This window comes from Mus caroli, unplaced genomic scaffold (genome assembly GCF_978045245.1).
Source record: "Mus caroli unplaced genomic scaffold, Mus_caroli_1 scaffold_20, whole genome shotgun sequence".
Classification (NCBI taxonomy): domain Eukaryota; kingdom Metazoa; phylum Chordata; class Mammalia; order Rodentia; family Muridae; genus Mus; species Mus caroli.
This window is the reverse complement of record NW_028227275.1, coordinates 13507999-13531010: the sequence shown is the minus strand read 5'-3', so window position 1 is coordinate 13531010 and position 23012 is coordinate 13507999. Positions and strand designations below refer to the sequence as shown.

Below are 23012 nucleotides of genomic sequence, written 5' to 3'. Positions count from 1 at the left end.
ACTCCTAAAGCTAAGTAGGCATTCATTCAAATTTTCTTGTTATACAGTTAAGAGAATTTAACTTTATGTACCAGGGAAAAAAAAGCTAAAGTTAAAGCCAGCAGAAAGAGAGTAAAACTGTGTGTGTGTGTGTGTGTGTGTGTGTGTGTGTGAGAGAGAGAGAGAGAGAGAGAGAGAAATAGAAAATAGGAAAACAAAGAATAAAATTCATGAAATAAAAAGTTGGTTATTTGAAAAACAAATCAGTAAGATTATCAAAACTTAGCTAGATTAAAGCACTGGTGGAGTGTGGTGGGAGTGGGGACTCGCATCCAAAACCAGAATTGTGATTAGAGATCTATCAGAACTATATAAATCAAAGAGATTATATACTAAGGGCTGTATAAACTAAGGTAATATATGTAATGGTTTGAATATGTTTGGCCCAGGGAGTGGCACTATTTGGAGATGTGGCCTTGGAGTAGGTGTGTCACTGTGGGTGTGGGCTTTGAGACCCTCTTCCTAGCTGCCTGGAAGTCAATCTTCTCCTAGCAGCCTTCAGATGAAGATGTAGACCTCTCAGCTCCTCCTGCACCATACCTGCCTGGACACTACCATCTTCCCACCTTGATGATAATGAACTGAACCTCTGAACCTGTAAGCCAGCCCCAATTAATTGTTGTCCTTATAAGAGTTGCCTTGGTCATGGTGTCTGTTCATAGCAGTAAAGCCCTAACTAAGACAGGAGTTGGTACCAGGGACTGGGGTTTGCTGTAATAGGCTTGACCATGCTTTTGTTTGGAAGAATGTGAATTTTGGGACTTTGGCTTTGGGGCTTAACAGGCTATCCTAGTAGGAATATGGAAGACTTTGTTGCGTGTGATTTGAACTGTGCAGGCCTAGTCCAAGAGGTTTGAGTGGAGAAGAACTTGAGTATGTGGCCTAGGGACTGTTTTTGTGGTATTTTGGTGAAGAGTGTGGCAGTTTTTTCCCTTGTCTGAAAAGTCTGCCTTGAGGCTAAGGTGAAGGGACTCATTAATTGCATTGATAAAGGAAGTCTCAGAAACACCCATCATAGACTTTGTGGTTAAGTCTCATGAAGAGCATTTTAAATGAGCCTAGCAAGCTGAGAAAGAAAAACTATCAAGTATGTGGTTTGAGTATTAAAGGGGCACCAGGAAGTGAAATGGAGCTGAGCCTGTGTTCAAGGATTTTACATTGAATTGAGGGAGTAGTGACCTTGGGGCAAGATCCCACCCAGCTGAATTTAGATCCATGCTTGGTGGACCACACCTTTAATCCCAGTGTTTAGGAGATGGGCATGCAGGTCTCTGGTTCAAAGTCAGTCTACAGAGCAAGTTCCAGGACCGGTAAGCTTAGGCATGAAGGAGTTGGGAACCAGAGAGCTGGTGATAATGTAATAGGACAAGGGGGCTATGTTCCAGCCCCAGAAAGCAGCAGGAGGATTAAATGTTGTCCTTATAAGGCTGCCTTGGTCATGGTGTGTCTACTCACAGCAGTAAACCTTTATAATTTGACCTTATTGATTTTTGATAATATAACAATTATATATATATTTATATATATGTGTGTTAGAATAGACATTTAACATCACTGTCCTGGACTTTTCCTACCTTAGAATTGTGTAGAGAGATTTTTAAAAAAATGCATCTTAGGGTGAGTTCTGGGCACATTTATAAAGCTCTATAGGTTATTTTAATGGCATCTACTGAGAGAAAACACAGATACAACTGAATAAAATACTGTCTTAGTCAAGGTTACCGTTGCTGTGTTGAAAGGCCACGTCCAAAAAACAACCTGGGAGGAAAGGGTTGATTTGGCCCACACTTCCACGTTAGTGTTCATCCTCAAAGGAAGTCAGGAAAGGAACTCAGACAGACCAGGAACCTATAGCAGAAGCTGATGCAGGGACCATGGGGGTTGGGGGAGCTGCTTACTGGCTTGCCCCTCATGGCGTAATCAGACTGCTTTCTTATAGAACCCAAGAAGGGAAGGCCCTACCCACTACGGGTAGGGGCCTCCTCCATCGGTCACTAATTAAGAAAAGAGTCTACAGGCTTACTGAAAGCCCAATCTTTATGAAGACATTTTCTCAGTTGAGGGTCCCTCTCTCCAGTGACTCCAGCTTGTGTTAAATTGACATAAAATAACCGGTACACTTAGCACGGAAACGAGAGACACTACGAGGCATTTTATACAAAAGGCGGTATGTTCAAGAACTATAATTACCCGAATCACAGAATTCAAGTCTTCAATTATATTCTTATTGATGAGAATTGCGTCAGAATATTCCAGCATCAACTGGAAATTCTCCAGTTCGACTTGCCCTTGTTTAAGAAGGATTTGTACTGTCAAATTCACCTGGAATCTCACCTTCTCATCCTGTAATCTAAATGGAAAAAGACTTCAAAGAAGTGTCTGTGATAGGTTTAGGTTTCTAACTTCACCTACTATCTGAGAGATAAAATTCTGATGGAAGGAATGCACCCTGGGTGGCATGAAGAATTGTCCCAAAGATGGAGCTTTCTAGAGGACCCTCTATGTGCCTTCGCATGAGCTGGAATTTTACTTGGATTATTGAAGCAACCGTATGGACAAAATTACAGTCATGAACTCTTACTGTAAGTTAAGAAAAAATGTATAGTTTGTACTGTAATAAGAATTATAAAATGAACTAGAAATACTTAAATGGAAAAATTGACCTTACTGATTTTTGATAATATAACAATATCATATATATATATATATACACACACACACACACATATACATATACACATGTACATGCATGCCTGTTTTTTGATGCTGCTGCACATGTGTGCCTGGTATGTGATGATATTTAAATATATATAAATACCTTTCATATTCTCCCTACATCCTACATCTGAAACTGATATTTGGGAAGCTCACAGAAGTATTTATCCATGTGGCTGTACATACAGCCTTTTGAAGCAAAGACTTTATACAAAGCACCCAGGCTCCATGAAGAAAAACATAAACCTGGTGGGTGTTTATCGAGAAATTATTTGGAAGTCTGCTTAAGTCTTCTACTCAGTCTTGAGCTCAGAAGTCTCTATTGACAGAGACAGGTTCGTTGTATTTTTATGTGGAAGGAGCATTCTTACACAAAACTACGATCCTCGCCCCCAAAGTTTGCTTTTGCGTTAAGACAACACATGGCAAATTCTCTTTTGAAACAAGTCTTAGGTAACAAAGCACTTGATATAAAAATAGAACATTTCAGCACAGCGCCAGGACCGCAGCAGAGCCAGCAGTGGGCCAGCCAGGCAGGAGGCTGGCTCTGCAAAGATGGCCGTCCTTAACTGAGCCCCACTCACACTGGATAGGAATGGAAACCCCCGAGAAGCTGCGTTACCGGATGAGCTCATGGAACACTTTTTCGATCTCATGATGTACTGCGTCATCCTCTTCCATCCGCTTCCGGAGAAAAGTCGTCATTTCCAGGAGGCAGGCTGCCTTCTGCTTCACCTGAGAAATGCAACCGCAGCCTGTCACGACACGGGGACACTTGACGCCAACATCTGTCTTTTGACTTTTTTCATAGAAAATCTTAACAAGCCCACCTTTCTCAGAGACTAATAGAAGTTTAAATATTTTCATAAGCCTGCTGAGTTATGTAAAACATGGGTGGCACAGTCCATGAATAATTTAAAGAGTATCAAGTTGGCCTCTTGCTGAAAATCAAGTATGCATTTGTGTGTGTGTGTGTATGCATGTATCATGTACATGTATATATACCATTTTGAATCTGTTCCCATCACTTTAGATGAAATTCTAAATTCTTCTGGCCAGCTAAATATAACCCTATGCAAAACAAGATTGTTTCTAACAGCGCCGTGCAGGAGAAAAGCAATGTGAGCGGCGTGTGCAGTTTGAATCTTGTTATAGTCACTGGATCAGATGTGAGGGAAACAGATGGACTGAATTTTACTAATGCTTTTTATTGAACACAGTCTCTCCAAGATATTATTCTGCTCATGAGCAACGTAAAAATTACTATCGAGACATTTTTCACTTGTTTCATGGTAGGTCTTCTAAATCTGTATGTGTATTCCACTCTGAGGACATCTCAGTCATGGTCACATCTACTTCCAGTGTACAGTGACTGCTTAGCACTTGTGGCCATCATTTTGAACCTTGAGGAGTTACATCATTGCAAATAATATTACAAGACTTTGGTTATGTTAATATTGATATTACTAACTACTACCCAGTAGGAGAACCTTAGTCCTCCTGGATATACTGACAGGTGTGCTATTTCCTACTAGTATACTTAAAATACAATTTAAAATGAAGTTACATACTTTGTATTCATTTTCCACTTTTGCCCGTCTAGTTGAGCAGAAATGTTCCCAGACTGAGGGGTCCAAGCCTTCGGGCATGTTATTGATATTGTCCAACTCATCCATGGCTTTCATTAGCTGCGCTAAGTTTTCCTTATTTAACTTGGCAGATCCTGGTCGCTCTCCATAAGGAACAAGACTGGTCACATCTGCCTGTGTTTTCTGTTTGTGAACCCTGGTATTAGCAAGAAAAGAGCATCAACTTTTAATACTCTCCCAAATACCAAAAACCAAGCCAGCCAACCAATCAAACCAACCAACCAACCAATCAAACCAACCAACCAAACCAAACCAACCAACCAACCAACCAAACCAACCAACCAAACCAAACCAACCAACCAATCAAACCAACCAACCAACCAAACCAACCAACCAACCAAACCAACCAAACCAACCAACCAAACCAAACCAACCAACCAACCAACCAACCAACCAACCAACCAAACACCACTGTTAAGTAACAGACCATTAGCATAAGCCTGACACTGTATGGTAATTTACTTTGTCACGTCAGGGCCAGTGAGTGGGTTACTCCAGGGACAAACGCCCACTTTGTTCATACCCTAGGCCCCTAGACATGCCCTAGAATTACAGACATCTGTAATTATTGCTGGCCCTGCAGCTTTTCCTGTGTGTGTGTGTGTGTGTGTGTATTGTAAGCAGGCAAACAAATACCCAATAGTAGTGTGAGTGCCCCCTGGGTCTGTCTGGCATAGCCACTTCTGGTATCTTTTCTTCAGTAGGGCATGCCTGGACATAGATAGACTTGGGGAAGGGCCCTTTTTGTCTGCATTAATGAATTAGCTTAGTTTTCTTGGGCTGCGGCTGGGAAAGGAAGAAGGTTACAAACAATGGTGCTGGGCACTCCCTGTGGAGACACTTGACAATGCGCTGCCAGTGATGGTCCCACCCATATCTTTAGACAGGATAGTCGGGTTCTGGGAGAAGCTACTGGCCCAAGGCCAGCTCTGGGTCTGCAAGACAGTGGGATTAGATTTCAGAGCAGATTCTATTTGACTATAAGTGCTTCCCCTTGGTTGATTATATAGCACACTCCTAGCCAGACCTGGGAGCTCATCACCCTGCGGCCTCCACACTCAGAGTCTGAAGCAAGAAAACAACTGAAAATTCCAGGCCACTCTGGACCACACATTGAGCTTCAGGCCAGCCAACGCTATACAGTTAAGGCCGTGTCTCAAAAGATAGAAAGTAAAATGAAAAGGCGCTCTTTTGAAAATAGGGAAACTGAGCTAGGGAGATGTCAGTACTGAAGAGGATAAACAGCAGGGCTCAGTCCTCAGCACCCATATCAAAACGCCTACTACTGTGGGATACAATTGAGATCCATGCCAGCACTGGATGTGCAAAGATGGGCAGATTCTGGGGCCTCTGGCTAGTCAGCCTAGGAAAACTGACAAGACCCAGGCCAGGGAGAGAATCTGTCTCAAAAACTAAAAACAACAATAACAGAACAATCAAAAAGGTGGAAAGGAACTGAGAAATCAGGTTGATGTCTGGAATACACACACACACTCACACTCACACATATACTCACACACACATAAACATATACACACACATACATTCACACATAGTCACACACACACCCTCACACATACACACACACATACATCCACTCTCACACACACAAATACACTCACACACACACACTCACACACACTCACATACACACATTTATACACACAGAGTGGGGGTAAGGGCTGTGGAGAGAGAAGCTAAGACGTGAGACAGGTTCTGGGCTAACTTCCCAAAGTTGGTGGTAACCTGTCAAAGGTGAAGTGTATCCCTCAAATTCTTTGTGGAAAACAGCACAATTCTGTATTGTATTTGTTTGAAAGTTTGAATTTATTGTGTTAGAAATCAGCTAACTACTCCAGTACTTCTCCCAACTTAGGAACACATTTCAGAACTCTAGATAATCGTTATTTTGAGCTATCTTTCTTTTGAATTTTTTTAAAATTTTAAACTTTATTATAAAAATCATTGTGAATAAATACTTTGGTTTTGAGGATAGTTACATGCGATTCTCTGAGGAAAAGCAATTTGTGGTCAAATTGTGGGAAATGTTGCTGTTTTGCTATTCCTGGAAATCCAAACGCCACTACCAAGTTTTGGGAAGCTTTGCAGTAAAGATGCCACTTAGCTGTAAAAACAGTGCTTCCTCAGGTGAGTTCAGTCTAGGAAGCTTATGTCAAGGAACTCCAGTCTACACCACAAAGACAGACTTACTCGGTGGACTGTGTCTTTGGAAAGCATGTCCGATTTAAGACTTTTCATGTGTGAAATGAGAACACAGACACTTCACTCTTTGTAAAGAGTAGAAGAAGCCATCACACTCCATCCTCTCTCTCTATCCATCACACAATACCAGTGAGATCTTGGAAAACACTGAATTATGATGCAGGTGGACACCTTCACCTCAGAATGCTTGAACTGATCATTTTTATCTGATCAGGAAAAGGTGAAAAAAAACCTATAACTTATTTTACTTTTTGACATTTATTTGCTAACTTTTATTTTTGTGCATGTGCACACATGTCTGTGTGTTGTGGGGCATGGTGAAGGTCAGAGGGCAACTTGTGGGAGTTGGTTCTCTCCTTCTAATCATGTGGTTCTGAGGATACCACTCAGGTCACCAGGCTTGGCCCTGCTGAGCCATCTCTCTGGCCCTTACAGTTCTTTTAAAAAGACCCTGCCCTCCCCACCCCTCAAATTTGATAGCATGAGAGAAACAGACCTTGGCCGGCGTTTAAAAAGTTTGTAGAGGACATCCACCTGGTGACCCAAAATGTCAGAAAATTCCTTTTTGAAGCTTCGATCCAGAATCTAAGGATAAACACATCACCTCCAGGATTGCAGAAACACACAGAAGTTTCTCAATTGGTTAACGCAATTTCGAAACTACACATGGTACTGCTGCGACTTTAAGACCTGGTTTTTTTTTTACAGTTATTGGAGAACAAAGTTATTGGAGATGCAAAGACTTCCTCAAAGATTTGTTCCTAGGGAGCATGCCTAGGAAGTGCTATTTTATATCAAAAGTCACCTAGAAGTGTCCCCCAGTAATATTTACTCAGGAAACACACACGTTTTGTTCCGTCCACTTTGTCCTGCTCCTTCCACGTCATTTTACTCCATTGTCTTTGTGTTAGTCAAGCTATTGCCTCTGTTATAAAGTGCTGGCTTACTGCTAAGTTGATTTTATGGGGATTGCATGGGCTCCACAACCCCAAGTTTGAGAACCCTAAATATGATGATTTCTCTAACATATTCCCGCCCCCCTCAAGAAAAAGCTTAACCTAGGGAAGTTTGCAAAAATTCCTTCTAACCCAGGATGAAATTCATCCATAAGGAAAGGGGACAGAAGGAGAGCAATCCACAAGGAAACTGACTTCTGTCCCGCTCAGCCTCTCCTGCCAATCCCAAGTGCAAGACTCTGCATTGCGGAGTGGATGTGCCCGTGACTCACTTTGTCCTCTGCCACTAACATGTCATGGTGCTCCTTGAACACGTCCAGATCTTCTCTCGCTTTCTGGATGGCTTCTGCAGTCTTGGTCTACAGCAATGGCAGATAGTTAACTGGGACTGGAGAATTCTCAAGGCAAACAAAGTTATAGGTGACTCTAGAGTAAGACCTCACAGGACTCATCCAGTGTCTCTGAAATGGCCTCCTCCTCCTCTGTCAAAGATGTCTAAGTAGCCTGCAAGATTATTATAGTTCAGACATAGGCTTGTTATGTAGCTCAGGCTGGTCTTTACCTTGTGGCCTTCCTATAGCGATTGATTATAGACATGTCCTACATTGCCTGGTAAAAAGTTCTTGGCATATGTTATAAACAGACTTGTTCTTCTATTTTCTTTTTCTTTTTTTTTTTTTTTTTAAAGATTTATTATTTATTATATGTAAGTACACTGTAGCTGTCTTCAGACACTCCAGAAGAGGGCGCCAGATCTCCTTGCGGATGGTTGTGAGCCACCATGTGGTTGCTGGGATTTGAACTCTGGACCTTCGGAAGAGCAGTCGGGTGCTCTTACCCACTGAGCCATCTCACCAGCCCCTATTTTCTTTTTAAAACAGGGTCTCTCCCTATATAGTCCTGGCTGTCCTGGAATTCACTATGTAGCTCAGGCTAATCTCAGAGATCTGCCTGACTTGCCTTTTGAGTGCTAGGATTAAAGGTGTGCACCACTACACCTGGCCATATAAACAGGCTCTTAAAGAGAGTACATATGTCGTTTCTGATGTAGTAAATGTGTTGGCAATGGGCTTAATTAACACTATCAACGTAGGTTGACACCCACTGAAACACACATTGATAGTTAGCATTGATCCCCATTATCTCATTCATAAATCTTATCTATTCACGTTTATACTATGATTGTGAATATGAACATTTTCATTCTAAGTTTATCATTTCTATGTTCAGTGACACATGGCCCATTGAGGGTGACTTTCCCTGGAGAATGTCCAGCAAACAGCTTCAAAGATTGCATGTCTTGATCAAGGTCTACAGCTGGGCCATGATTAATCACTGTATTTTGAGGTGTGTGTGTGTGTGTGTGTGTGTGTGTTTCTCTGTGTAGCCCTAGCTGTCCTGGAGCATGGCTGAACAGAAAAAAACAAAACAAAACTATGAGGTGAAGTAGCCAAATATTATTGTAATGGTCCCTACTCGCCTTTTCTTTAAAGCCTCTTGTCTCCAGAGAGTACTTGATTAGAGTGGCGTTGAAGATTCTTGTCAGATGAGGCTCCCCGAGTGCGGTCTGTGCCTAAACAAGGGTTGCAGATGCCCGAGGGTCCTGTACTTACTTTCTCCTCCTGTTTCTTCAAAAGGTAGTTGTTCAGGAACTGTTCCCGGGAGCTGAGTTCTTCGTCCAGCAGCAACGAAAATATGATGTTGTTTATTTTCAGTTCCTCCTGTGGAGATAGGAGGAGAAGGGGGAGGAGGGGGGAGGAGGGGGAGGGGAAGGAGGAGGAGTGTTAAAGTTCAGCATCCCCAGCTGAGAGAGAACTTCCTGTGGATGGGCATAGACTTGACACCCATCAAACGGAGCTTATGAGACAAGGATGCCTTAAATGAATGAATGCCTGAAAGAAAAGTCAAATGGGGACCTTCTACAACAGCTCTTGGTTATTTTACCTCACTTCTCATGTCACTGTGAGTGAAAGACAGACACAGAGGGACACTTAACACAAGTGCAGTGTTCAATGGGCTACTATGCAGCCCAATGTACCTGTCATTACCATTCAGTTAAAAAAATAATCAGTTTTGCCTGCACAGAATCCAGGTGTCACCAGACGCTCAGCCCCAGTAGGAGCCAGAGTTTTGACCTCAGCAGTGACCAGCTCCCGTGTTTCTGTCATTCTCTCTTAGTGAGAACCCCTGGCATAGTGGCATTGCTTGTCATTAACAATATTTTGTCACAATCTCGTGTCCTCTTATTGTCAGCAATCAGCAGTCCGTAGGCAGGGTTTGTGTCTCTCCAAATGTTTACTCGAACCACAGTTTGTAAGGGTCCCAAGTCCCTTTTAGTCCTTTGGTTGGACCCTTTTGGCAAAACTGTGGGTGCATCCGTGTTCTCTGGTCAGGGCACACATGATGTTGCATTGTCTTTGGGGGATGTTTGTAGCTCTGGATGCTCAAAGCTCAAGCCTAGTAAATCTACTGAGAGTTGCAAAAATGCTCATTATATGTTCTCCCTTTTTAAAAGTTTACTAATTGAAATAGCTTATAAAGAAATGTGCCTCCTTATAATTTTGCTGTCAGGGGTATAGTTTGTACAGGAAAGTCAGAATCAACACTAGATAGTTTATCAGTGTGAGAGCAATGCCCCTGTTGTCGGCATCTGCAGGTGATAGATAGGTGGTTGCTATTGACTGTTAAATTCAAAGACTTCGGGATCAGAGGAGGAGGGGCCTGTTATGGTTTGTATATGCTCAGCCTAGGGAGTGGCACTATTAGGTGCGGCCCTATTGGAGTAGGTACGGCCTTGTTGGAGTAAGTGTGTCACCGTGGGTGTGGGTTTTACCGCCCCCATCCTAGCTGCCTGGAAGCCTGTATCTGCTAGCAGCCTTCAGCTTCATAGAACTCTCAGCTCCTCCTGCACCAGGCCTGCCTGGATGCTGCCATGCTCCTGCCTTGATGATCATGGACTGAACCTATGAATCTGTAAACCAGCTCCAATTAAATGTTGTCCTTATAAGAGTTGCTTTCCACTGGGCAGTGGCGGCGCACGCCCTTAATCCCAGCACTCGGGAGGCAGAGGCAGGCGGATTTCTGAGTTCGAGGCCAGCCTGGTCTACAAAGTGAGTTCCAGGATAGCCAGAGCTATACAGCAAAACCTTGTCTTGAAAAACCAAATAACAAAACAAAACAAAACAAAACAAAAAAACCAGTTGCTTTCCTTGATCCTGGTGTCTGCTCACAGCAGTAAAAGCCTACCCAAGACAGGACCTCTGGGCATGGTGTGGAGAATCATCTGGATTAATGTATGGGAAAAGACCCATCTTGATTGTGGTCAGGATCACTTTCTGGGTAGGGGAATCACAGACCATATAAAAGCAGGAAGAGACATGGGCAGTACACACACCTCTATTGCGCTTCTGACTGTACATCAGGAGCCCAGTGCGGAGGCCTGGACTTCCCTGTTCGATGGTTGAAACTTAAAACTCTGAGCTACAGTAAGCTCCTTCTCCCGAAAGTTGCTTTTGGCAGATTATTTTACTGCAGCAACAGAAAAGGAAACCAAGACAGTGAGCAACTGGCGTTCTTTTCTTAAAACGTCATCGACCTCTGAGTCTGGAAGGGCTTGATGGGTTTCAACAAATTGCAATCGTTCTGCCCCAAACCTTTGTTTTTGATTCTTTTTTTTTTTTTTTTTTTTTTTCTGGTTTTTCGAGACAGAGTTTCTCTGTAGCCCTGGCTGTCCTGGAACTCACTTTGTAGACCAGGCTGGCCTCGAACTCAGAAATCTGCCTGCCTCTGCCTCCCGAGTGCTGGGATTAAAGGCCTGCGCCGCCACGCCCAGCTTGTTTTTGATTTTTAGATGGTGTCCCTTAGAGGAGGAATGGCAGTAGCTGCCGAGTCCTGTGGACATTGCCACGTAGTCTGATCCCCCAACCCATTATTTGTACCAGAAGATAATTCTAAGCATGTCTTTAAAAAAAAAATAGCCGCTTCACCGAAGCAATTCTGCACACCGTGCATTCCGCCACAAGCTGTGTATAATCTGAGGCTCTGCCGCGTGCACGCAGCTAGGTAGCCGCTACCACAGTCAGGGTTGGAGCATGTGTCATTCCAAGAGAAAGCAGCTCCTTCGTCGCCACCTCTCTCAGAACCTCTCAGGAGCTCCTCCCGTTCCCAGTAAGCTGCAACTTCTCAGGGCGCTGGAGAAGTCAGTAGGACCGAGCGAGCCTAGCAGTGCCAGGCGAGCCTCCGCACCAGGAGGGTGCACCGCTCAGCTTCCTAAAATGGTTTCATGTCCCACAGGCTACTTAAAAGGACAAGATACAGAGGCGAAAGCTTCCTTTACCTGGTTGATGACCATTTCTGCCTTCACTCTCCTTTCAAAGAGTCTCTTCAGGTGGTCGTCAAAGTTCTGCGTGTTCTCTTGAATAGAATTTTGAAGTTTCTTTAGCTCCGCTTCTAAAGACTAAACGGAAGGCGATAATCAAACGCTTGTCACGATTGGCATTCGTGTTTTGTCGCATAGAAAAAGCAGGGGTAAGGCAGGGGGGTACTACCTGGACCCATCTAAAATACTGTGTGTTTGGAAGTTTTTATTTCATTTTTCATTTTGTTCACCCCTCCCTCTGTCTCTCTGTCTCTGTCTCTGTCTCTCTCTCTGTGTGTATGTGTTCGTGTACACACAGGTATGGAGATCAGAGGAGGATATTGAGTGTTCTTCATCCTTCTCCCTCCTTTATTCTCTTAAGACCACTAAATCTGAAACTCCCCATCTAGGCCAGGCTAGGCTGGCTGGTCAATGGGCCTTCAGGATCTGCCTGTCTCCCCATCCCCATGCCCCAGCCCTGGGGATGCAGGCATGCACAGCCATGCCTGGTTTTCTCAAAGTCAGATCTAAGAATCTGAACTCAGGTGCTCACCCTGGTACAGCAAGCACTCTGCAGTACGCTGAGCCATCTCCTCAGCCTGAGGTTTGCTTTAGGAATGACACTGAAGGAAGATCATGTTAACGATCACTAATCAAGCAGGCCTCATAAATCAAGCTGTAAGCAACTCTTCCCAGAAAATTCTGATAGTAATTAACAGATAGTAATTAACAGACATGCAATTTGGCCCTGAAAAAGGTTTCCCCTCCTATTTTTTTTAATAACTTGGAACTTTTTATATTACCTATTTTGTTTTGATATTTAATTTAAAAGTGTGTGTGTGTATGAATATACACATATGGGCAGGTGCACGTGGAGGCTGGAAGAGAGTGTTGGATCCCTTGCAGCTAGGTACAAGCATTGTGGATAGCCTGATACAGATGTTGGGATCTGAGCTCCTACCCTCCTGATTGAGCAGTAAGCACTCTTAACCATGGAGCCTTCTCTTCAGCCTGCTGAACTTGATTTTACATGACTGAGAAAGTAGTCCAGTGCCCAGTGTTAGGGAATAAGATGTGTGTGTGTGTGTGTGTGTGTGTGTGTGTGTGTAAAATGAAACAAGATCATCTGGGAGTAGATTCATTGTGAGAGCACCAGGTTGAGCAAAACCAAAAACCAATACAGAAAAGCTTTTCTTAAAAAAAGAAAAAAATCCAACTGAGGTTAAAGTTAGCCAGTGAGGGTAAAACTGGATTTTGTGTTTCTGCTTTGTCGTCTTTGTTCACAGCATGGGAGCTGAGGAGGCAGAACACCTGCCTGTTAGCTGTCTGTCAACATGCTGTAAACTAGACTCATCTAGGAAATGTGGATGAGGGAGGAGTTGTCTCACCACACTGACAAGCCTGTGGGGCGTTTCCTTGATTACTGACTGATATGGGATGGCCCCTCCGGCTATGGTTGGTGCCACCCTGGGCCAGTGGTCCTGGGCTTGTGTGGAAAGCAAGCTGAGAAAGCCAAGGAGAGCGAGGCAGAACATTACCTACACGTGTAAGATATTTTAATGCAGGCATGTTGCTTCTTTGAGCTGGAAGAACATAAAATAGAAGTATTTTACAAAAACCTTAAGCAGGAACTGATCTGTGTGTCATGCTGACTGTATTTTTCTCCCCTCAAATCCTGACATCGAAAGCCTTGGTAATGTCTTGCATATGCTCTAATAGGTGTTCCTTAAACATATGAAGAAAGAACAAATTATCAAATGAATGGTAACATTGTGGAAAGGGTTAACATTAGTAAGGACTTAAAAAAAATACTCAATAAAATCCTTGCAAACTGAATCCAAGAACACATCAAAATGATCATCCATCATAATCAAGTAGGCTTCATCCCAGGGATGCAGGGATGGTTTAATATATGGAAATCCATCAACATAATCCATTATATAAACAAACTCAAAGACAAAAACCACATGATCATCTTGTAAGATGCTAAGAAAGCATTTGACAGAATCCAACACCCATTCATGATAAAAGTCTTGGAAAGATCAGGAATTTAAGGCCCATACCTAAACATAATAAAAGCAATATTCAGCAAACCAGTAGCCAACATCGAACTAAATGGAGAGAAACTTGAAGCAATCCCACTAAAATTAGGGACTAGACAAGGTTGCCCACTTTCTCCCTACCTATTCAATACAATACTTGAAGTCCTAGCCAGAGCAATTAGACAACAAAAGGGGATACAAATTGGAAAGGAAGAAGTCAAAATATCACTATTTGCAGATGATACGATAGTATATATAAGTGACCCTAAAAATTCCACCAAAGAACTCCTAAACCTGATAAACAGCTTCAGTGCAGTAGCTGGATATAAAATTAACTCAAACAAATCAGTGGCCTTTCTCTACACAAAGGATAAACAGGCTGAGAAAGAAATTGGGGAAACAACACCCTTCACAATAGTTACAAATAATATAAAATACCCTGGTGTGACTCTAACTAAGGAAATGAAAGATCTGTATGATGAGAACTTCAAGTATCTGTGGAAAAATCTCCCATGTTCATGGATTGGCAGGATTAATATAGTAAAAATGGCTATCTTGCCAAAAGCAATCTACAGATTCAATGCAATCCCCATCAAAATTCCAACTCAATTCTTCAACAAATTAGAAAGGGCAATTTGCAAATTCATCTGGAATAACAAAAAACCTAGGATAGCAAAAACTATTCTCAACAATAAAAGAACCTCTGGTGGAATCACCATGCCTGACCTCAAGCTGTACTACAGAGCAACTGTGATAAAAACTGCATGGTACTGGTACAGCAACAGACAGATCAATGGAATAGAATTGAAGACCTACAAACTTATGGTCACTTGATCTTTGACAAAGGAGCTAAAACCATCCAGTGGAATAAAGACAGCATTTTCAACAAATGGTGCTGGCTCAACTGTCATGTAGAAGAATGCAAATTGATCCATTCTTATCTCCTGTACAAAGCTTAAGTCTAAGTGGATCAAGGAACTCCACATAAAACCAGAGACACTAAAACTTATAGAGGAGACAGTGGGGAAAAGCCTCAAAGATATGGGCACAGGGGAAAAATTCCTGAACAGGACAGCAATGGCTTGTGCTGTAAGATCGAGAATCAACAAATGGGACCTCATAAAATTGCAAAGCAAAAAGACAAAGGCAAAAGACACTGTCAATAAGACAAAAAGGCCACCAACAGTTTGGGAAAGGATTTTTACCAATCCTAAATCAGTTAGGGGATTAATATCCAATATATGCAAAGAACTCAAGAAGATGAACTCCAGAAAATCAAATAACCCCATTAAAAATGGGGTTCTCAACTGAGGAACACTGAATGGCTGAGATGCACCTGAAAAAATGTTCTACATCATTAATCATCAGGGGAATGCAAATCAAAACAACCCTGAGATTCCACCTCACACCAGTCAGAATGGCTAAGATCAAAAATTCAGGTGACAGCAGATGCTGGCGAGGATGTGAAGAAAGAGGAACACTCCTCCATTGCTGGTGGGGTTGCAAGCTTGTACAACCACTCTGGAAATCAGTCTGGCGGTATCTCAGAAAATTGGACAAAGTACTACCGGAGGATCCTGTAATACCTCTCCTGGGCATATACCAGAAGATGTTCCAACTGGTAATAAGGACACATGCTCCACTATGTTCATAGCAGCCTTATTTATAATAGCCAGAAGCCGGAAGAACCCAGATGCCCCTTAACAGAAGAACGGATACAGAAAATGTGGTACATTTACACAATGGAGTACTACTCAGCTATTAAAAACAATAAATTTATGAAGTTCTTAGGCAAATGGATGGATCTGGAGGATATCATCCTGAGTGAGGTAACCCAATCACAAAAGAACTAACATGATATGCACTCACTGATAAGTGGGTATTAGCCCAGAAACTTAGAATACTCAATATACAATTTGCAAAACACATGAAACTCAAGAAGGAAGACCAAAATGTGGATACTTCGTTCTTCCTTAGAACGGGGAACAAAATACCCATGGAAGGAGTTACAGAGACAAAGTTTGGAGCTGAGACAGAAGGAAGGACCATTCAGAGACTGTCCCACCTGGGGATCCATCCCATAATCAACCACCAAATGCAGACACTATTGCATATGCCAGCAAGATTTTGCTGACAGGACCCTGATATACCTCTCTCTTGTGAGGCTATGCCAGTGCCTGGCAAATACAGAAGTGGATGCTCACAGTCATCTATTGGGTGGAACACAGGGCCCCCAATGTAGGAGCTAGAGAAAGTATGCAAGGAGCTGAAGGGGTCTGCAACCCTATATGTGAAACAACAATATGAACTAACCAGTACCTCCAGAGCTCGTGTCTCTAGATGCATATGTAGCAGAAGATGGCCTAGCCGGCCATTATTGGGAGGAGAGGCCCTTGGTCTTGCGAAGATTATATGCCCCAGTACAGGGGAATGCCAGGGCCAGGAATTGGGAGTGGGTGGGTAGGGGAGCAGGGTGGGGGGAGTGTATAGGGGACTTTCGGGATAACATTTGAAATGTAAATGAAGAAAATATCTAATAAAATTTTTTTTAAAAAAACCTATTATGTATTTCTTTTAAAAATAAAATGTCCCCACTCTTCAATCTTATCTCTCCCAACCTCTCTAAGTTCTCAAGAGAGTTTAAGTCAAATCACTATCGCTAAGCTATGAGAGGGCATTAGGAAGAAAATGACCTAGAGAATCTAGAGAAGTTATATTAATTTTCTGTCCTACCTTTCTGTACTTGTCTCTCTCTTCATTCAGCTCCTTGACTTTTTTCTCGTACTCTTTGAATTGCTTCCTTTCGTCTTCACTCCACAGAGCATCAGCTTTTGCCATGAAAGGTGGTTGAGGGATCACCTGGAGATACAAGGAGAGGACACACTCTAGCACACAGAAGCCACACCAATGTCGCAGCCCAGTAACGCCTCCCAGCTGGGAAGGCTGGCAGCGAAACACAAACGGTGTAGGAATAGCCTGGCGCTCTGGCGGAGGGCCGTGGGGAAGCCTTCCCACTAGGTTCCCATGACGCTGAGAGGGCGACGGCTTTAGGGTTGCCTGGACTCGGATGTACAGGATGGGATGCATGCTGGTATCTTCTCAACTAGAACTTCTGGAAGACCTGGAATGTCACATCTGAACAACTGAAGGTGAAGCAAGGTTCACTATGCTTGCTTGTTTGTGCTAATTTCCTTTCTCTCTCCTCTCTCTCCTCTCTCCCTCCTCCTCCTCCTCCTCCTCCTCCTCCTCCTCCTCCTCCTCCTCCTCCTCCTCCTCCTCCTCCTCCTCCTCCTTCTTCTTCTCTCTCTCTCTCTCTCTCTCTCTCTCTCTCTCTCTCTCTCTCTCTCTCTCTCTCTCTCTCTCTCTCTCTCTCTCTCTCTCTCTCTCTCTCTCTCTCCCACCCCCCTCCTCTCTCTCTCCAAGGTTTCTCTGTATTGCCCTGGCTGTCGTGGAACTCCAGGTTGGCCTCGGACTCAGAAATCCACCTGCCTCTGCCTCCCGAGAGCTGAGATGCTAATTTCCTTTCATTGTTGTTGTTTTCCTCTTGTTCTTGTTCTCCTCCTTCTCTTTCTCTTCTTCCTCCTCCTCTTCCTCCTCTTCTTCATTCTCCTCTTCCTCCTCCTCTCCCTCTCTCCCTCCTCCTCCTCTCCCTCCTCCTCTTCTTCCTCCTCCTTTCCCCTCCTCCTGGTGATAGTGAGTGAGTGTATGTGATAACAGAAGGCAAGTTTCTCATTAGCCCACTGTTGTATCTCTCTAGGCTGTAGAATTTCTAAAACTGAGTTCCACAGAGAACCAAAAGGATTTAAGGAGCTCTTTCTGCCCCATTCCCTCTCCCACAAAGACGGCAAAGCATCTCACCATCCTTAAGATGTCTTCCTTCTTGACTTCCAGAACACCTCCCATCATATCCATCAGGCCTCTCTGCCGTGCGTCAGAGATCTGGGAAGGAACCGGGATCAGAGAAGGCATTTGAAACAGAGAGCTGACGCGTCAGGCAGCTGCCTGCTATTAGAATGATTCATTTGGGACTTGGGAAGTGATGGGGGGTCTGGGGAGAGAACAGAGGAACAGCAACTGAGATCTCCAGGATCTCCGCCCGAGGCAGCTGCACGGCATGTTTCTATGAGGGAAAGGTTTTGGTATTATCTGAGCAAAACCACGTACCCGTGCTTGCCGCAATCGTTCCATTTCGTAGGTTGAGAGCACTTCTGTTTTGGTTCTTTGCCATGGAGCAACGTATTTTTTAAATGAGATCTGAAAGATAAAGTAGAGTTTCCTGCTAAGTTTCTTAAAAAAAAAATCAAGCCAAATTTTCCTTCCATATTCTGGGGAAAAGTTAAATGGTATTAAGGGAGTTAAAGGGAACATTCCAGATTCTCAACGAGTTACTTAAGGTGGGATGAAGATAAGGTCTACAACGAGGGTGCTGGAAGAATGGATCCTCACTTATCTATTAACTCTCGAGGACTGTCTCCTCCAAAGAGGAGTTTTATTTAGATTAAGACAGAATGGTACGAGATCCGAAGAAGTATCTCCTAACTCATATCTAAAAAATAAATGAAGGACTTAGAGTTATGACCCTGGGGTTTTCGAGGAACGATGAACCAGAATGTGTGGTTGCAACAGGGAAATCACTAGACAAGAAGGAGGTGAGACTAACAGTCCAGAAAGGTCTGTGGGCTTTATTCCCAGTGGTGGTGTGAGGAGTCTGCGCAAGGGCCAGGAAGAGCAGGGGCTTCATAGATTTCATAAAACAACTGCTGTCTGGAGTGTGGGATGGTTTTGAGCTAAAGCCAAACAGAGCTGGGGTCTCATTAACATTGCAAAAGTGTCTGCCATGACAGGGACCACAGAGAGTGAGACCTCCATTGTCCCTTTGCTCCAGGACTCAGGACTCACAGCAATAGGTAAGGAAAAAATGTCTTGATTAACAGCAGAGTGCCCAGGGGACGAGACTGTCCTCAGAAGCATGGCAACAGACAGTGCACAGCTTCTAACTCTTAAGCTGGGAGACCATGCACAAGATGCTTAACCTCTCTGCACATCACCCTCTCTAGCGGTGAGATGGGATCAAGCTTGGATAATCACATATGCCTTCTGGTCCTCCTGGGACACATAGAATGGTGCCTGGCATCTAATATAGATTACAATTGTTGCTTCTAGACATGATCATCTTTTGCCCCCCTCCCCAAATCAGTTGATTTCACACAACCAGAGTTTTTCCTTTGCGTATTTTCTCTGTGTTTTTAACTTTAAAAAGATGACATATAGTTTCCATCTAAGCACCTCAGCTTTTTATCTTCTACTGCTTCCATGGGACACGTTGAAGACTATAGCGCTATCCCCTTTCCCTGGGTCCCATAGTGTGCCAAATGACCTAGAGAACAACTGGATCTCCATCAGCTTCATTAGCCTGTTGGGGTTCTACATTTAGTACCTATTTGGGCCAAGTGGCTTCTTCTTGGGCAGACTTAAGAGTTGGAACTAAGAGAGTCTCACTCAGGTGAGCTTTTCTCTTTAGTAGGAGAGATGCAAAAATGGAAATTTCCACAGGAGGTTAAATGGCACAGACATACAAACTAATGCTGCAGACAGTCTTCTGGACACCCCACAATGGCCCAACCTTGGGCTCCTGCTCCCTTTAGGTTTGGTGTTTCAATCTTCCCTGGATCCACGGGATTCATAAAAGAAACCTTCCTATGGTTGAGGCTGTGCTACCTGTGTTTGTTACCTGAAACTTAGTGCTGCCTGATGTAGCTGCTTCCCATAGTACAGACAAGAGGATGGGCGAACTCAGGCTGGCAAGATCTCCTGAGGGATAAGATGGGATAAGAAGGGATAAGATGGCTAGCCTGTACCTCATCATCTTCCACGACAAGGGCTCTTTCTGGTTTCTCACTGTCTTCAAACACTGGCTGCCAGACTGTTTCTTCCAGTTCCAAGTCTGAAATAATTTCTGCAATTCTAACATTCTTTTCTTTTACGCGTGCAATTTCAATCTCTTTTTGCTTATAGGCAGCATCAAATTCACTATTGAAAGTCCTTTTTATATTGTAAATGATATCCTGAAATATCAATAGGTTATTGAAAACACATCGTATCTTACATCTTCTTTTTGATAACATAATCCCATATACACCTCTAAGATCATTCCAGAAATTACCATTTAAGAAGGTCAAACTCATCTTCCCAGACTGGTGTACACAGTGAGTCATTTCTAGGTTTAAAAATCTACAGTGGTTTGTAGTCAGGTTTGAATTAAGGCAGCAGCAAGAGTTACATCTTAACAGTCTCTTTCCTAAAATGTGAGCTGTAATTTAATATTCAGGTCTGCTGGCACGTACTGATGGGTCCTTGAAAGCTCGTTGGACAATTCTCTCTGCTTTTTTTTTTTTTTTTTTGCATGTCCTTAAAAATCTACCATTAAATATTTGTAAAGCAATGTACAAGATTCAGCACTTCTTTTCTTGGAAACTCGATGGAAGAGATGTCGAGGTAGGAAGCAATGGTGTTTAGAGAGCCTTACAGAGAAGGACCACTGGGCCCATCTGCTTCTTTATAGAGTTAGATCACTCTCAATTAGAAGAGGAAACTGGAGTTAACTGGCTAGGTCAGCCAATAACTATGGGGGCAGAAGGATCAAGTGGATCACTCCGAGTCAACTCAAGGGCTAAAGGTTCAACTCAGAAGTGGCTACTCTGACTCAAACTCTTGTTTATGTTACAACCATGGCTCAGTCTGTCAGTTTCTCCCATTAAGGAAGAAACCATTAAAGAGGTCTGGAGATGATTTCACACCAACAGCACAAGGCATTTTGGATTCAAGTGGTTTCCTTACAGAAACATAGCAAAAAAAAGAGGCCCAGAGGCTGATTAAAGGTGACTGACAAAACAGTTCTGTGTGAAAATAAACAGAAATGCCAAGGGTTAGAGGAGGAGGAAGAGGAAGAAGAGAAGGAGAAAGAAGAGGAAAGGATTGGAAGCAGAAATTTCTGGTTTCTTTGGAGACTCAGTTGTGTCATGTGATGTTTTCCTGGGAGCTGTCTTATGAGAGGATGTTTTGCTGAGAACAGACAGGTGGTGTTTTTCTAGAAGCTGCCTGGAAAGGAGGCATGTGATCTTTTGCTGGAGCCGACACTTGAGAGGACATGTGATGTTTGGAAAGGATATTACTATAACCCAACAGACAGTGGACAATGCTGTGGCATTGGTTCACTTTGCCACTCTTTGCTGGCCTCTGCTGAGGATGCTGTGGCATTGGCTCACCTTGCATTTTCCGATGATCATTGTCGTGTGACTTCATAGAGAGAAATGCACCAAAGAACTGCTCATGATATTCTGGCAGCTTCTGGCTGCTTCAGCAGTCTCAGGCTTATTGGCAGAGCCTCACTGTTTCTTCTGGATCACACTGCTATTACTGATTCACTAATGGTGTTTGCAAGTGGATCAAGTTACTGCTGCTGACTCGTGTGAACTAAACTGATGATATCCTAACAACAAAAGTTAGAATTGTGCCGGGAAGTGGCGGCACATGCCTTTAATCCCAGCACTTGGGAGGCAGAGACAGGTGGGTTTCTGAGTTCAAGGCCAGCCTGGTCTACAGAGTGAGTTCCAGGACAGTCAGGGCTATATAGAGAAACCCTGTCTCGAAAAAAAAAAAAAAAGTTAGAATTGCCCCAAAGAATTATTTCTAAACAGGTCTACATCCCCCTCTTTCCTATTAACCTTTTCTTTCTACTACCTCTGGTGGCTGGTGGGCTAGAAGGGAGGTTAAAACATTTAAGAACCCTTATTAAAGTAAGTTGTGAAAAATCTAAGCCTACAGGAAGCAAGCGCTGAGCAACAGAGAAAGGCTAGCAGTAACCGAAGACAAGGCAAAAGGACCTTTGAGCTCAGGGATAGCTATTGGAATTTCAAACTACCTACTATCTTAGTTGTTGATTTAAAAAATATTCAAGAGCCTTCTTCAAGTGTGTTCTGAGACTGACTTGTTTGGCAGAAATCAAGGAGTGGTATTTTATGGCCAGGGGAACCTCAGACCTTATTTTGAGGCTATTGCATTTCTCTGAGTTAAGCAGAAAGATGGGCACTCTCTGACTTTACTGATTCCTGATTGATAGCCAATGAACAGATCTTTAGTTAAAGCATTTCTTTGAGCTAACTAAAGTTCTATCCTGAATATCCATTGTAACAGTCAGGGAAAACATTTGCTAGAAAACTTGGTATGATCAAGCCCAGTTTGAATGGGTTGGAGTAACTTTTGCACACTAGCTCTGCCTATAAGAAACCTATGCTAGTCATCTATGTATTTCTCAAGGTATATAGAGATATAACTTGGTTATTGCTAGGGTGTTTGTTTGTTTATTGGTTGGTTGGTTTTTTGTTTTTCAAGACAGGGTTTCTCTATGAAGCAGAGCCCTGGCTGTCATGGTACTTATTCTGCAGAACAGACTGGCCTCCAACTCACAGAGATCTGCCTGCCTCTGCCTCCCGAGGGCTAGAATTAAAAGGTGTGTGCCACCATACCTGGCCGTTATTGCTTGGTTTTAATGTGAGCCTTTGGAAGGCACGCTGTGTGTAATGTCATAGACTTTTTGTTTTTTTTTTTCAATAAAAAAAGGAAATTCACTCACCTTTAGCAATATAATTTGGTTGATTTTCTCCTCTCTGGAATGAAGGTCCAGTTGGCTTGTCAACAAAGATGTGTCCGCCCCAAAATCAGTGCTCAAACTACCAAGCAGGTAATTGGGCAGACTGGTGGTTTTCACTATCCTTTCTTCATCCTCTTCCTCCTCCTCCTCCTCGTGGTGTTTCTTAGCTATAGTGGTTGTCGCCTGGACCTCCACAATCTCTTTCCGGAGCTTAAATACAGGCAAAAAAGATGACACAGAGGTTATGCAAGTAGAATTCCACAAGGGGACAATTTTCAGGCGATTTAATTGTTTCAACCATCATTTTAAGAGGTCAAATTGTCTTGCCAGAAGTTCGGTTCAGTATGGTGGATGCTGAAATGGCTGCAGAAAGAGATTAGA

At 43.2% G+C, this 23012-nt stretch overlaps 1 protein-coding gene across 1 annotated transcript in view; it reads right to left on the bottom strand.

Moving 5' to 3' along the window:
* The window catches only part of Cfap43 (cilia and flagella associated protein 43), a 91449-nt gene that overhangs the window by 5368 nt on the left and 63069 nt on the right, over positions 1-23012 (bottom strand). The window contains exons 23-34 of the mRNA XM_085833773.1: positions 22614-22841; positions 19840-20046; positions 18146-18235; positions 17840-17920; positions 16715-16840; positions 11919-12038; positions 9196-9303; positions 7855-7941; positions 7123-7211; positions 4326-4539; positions 3377-3489; positions 2230-2389 (exon numbers count right to left, since the gene is read on the bottom strand). Coding sequence (XP_085689899.1) covers positions 2230-2389; positions 3377-3489; positions 4326-4539; positions 7123-7211; positions 7855-7941; positions 9196-9303; positions 11919-12038; positions 16715-16840; positions 17840-17920; positions 18146-18235; positions 19840-20046; positions 22614-22841 — 1623 coding nt within the window. The remainder of the gene's footprint in view (positions 1-2229; positions 2390-3376; positions 3490-4325; positions 4540-7122; positions 7212-7854; positions 7942-9195; positions 9304-11918; positions 12039-16714; positions 16841-17839; positions 17921-18145; positions 18236-19839; positions 20047-22613; positions 22842-23012) is intronic.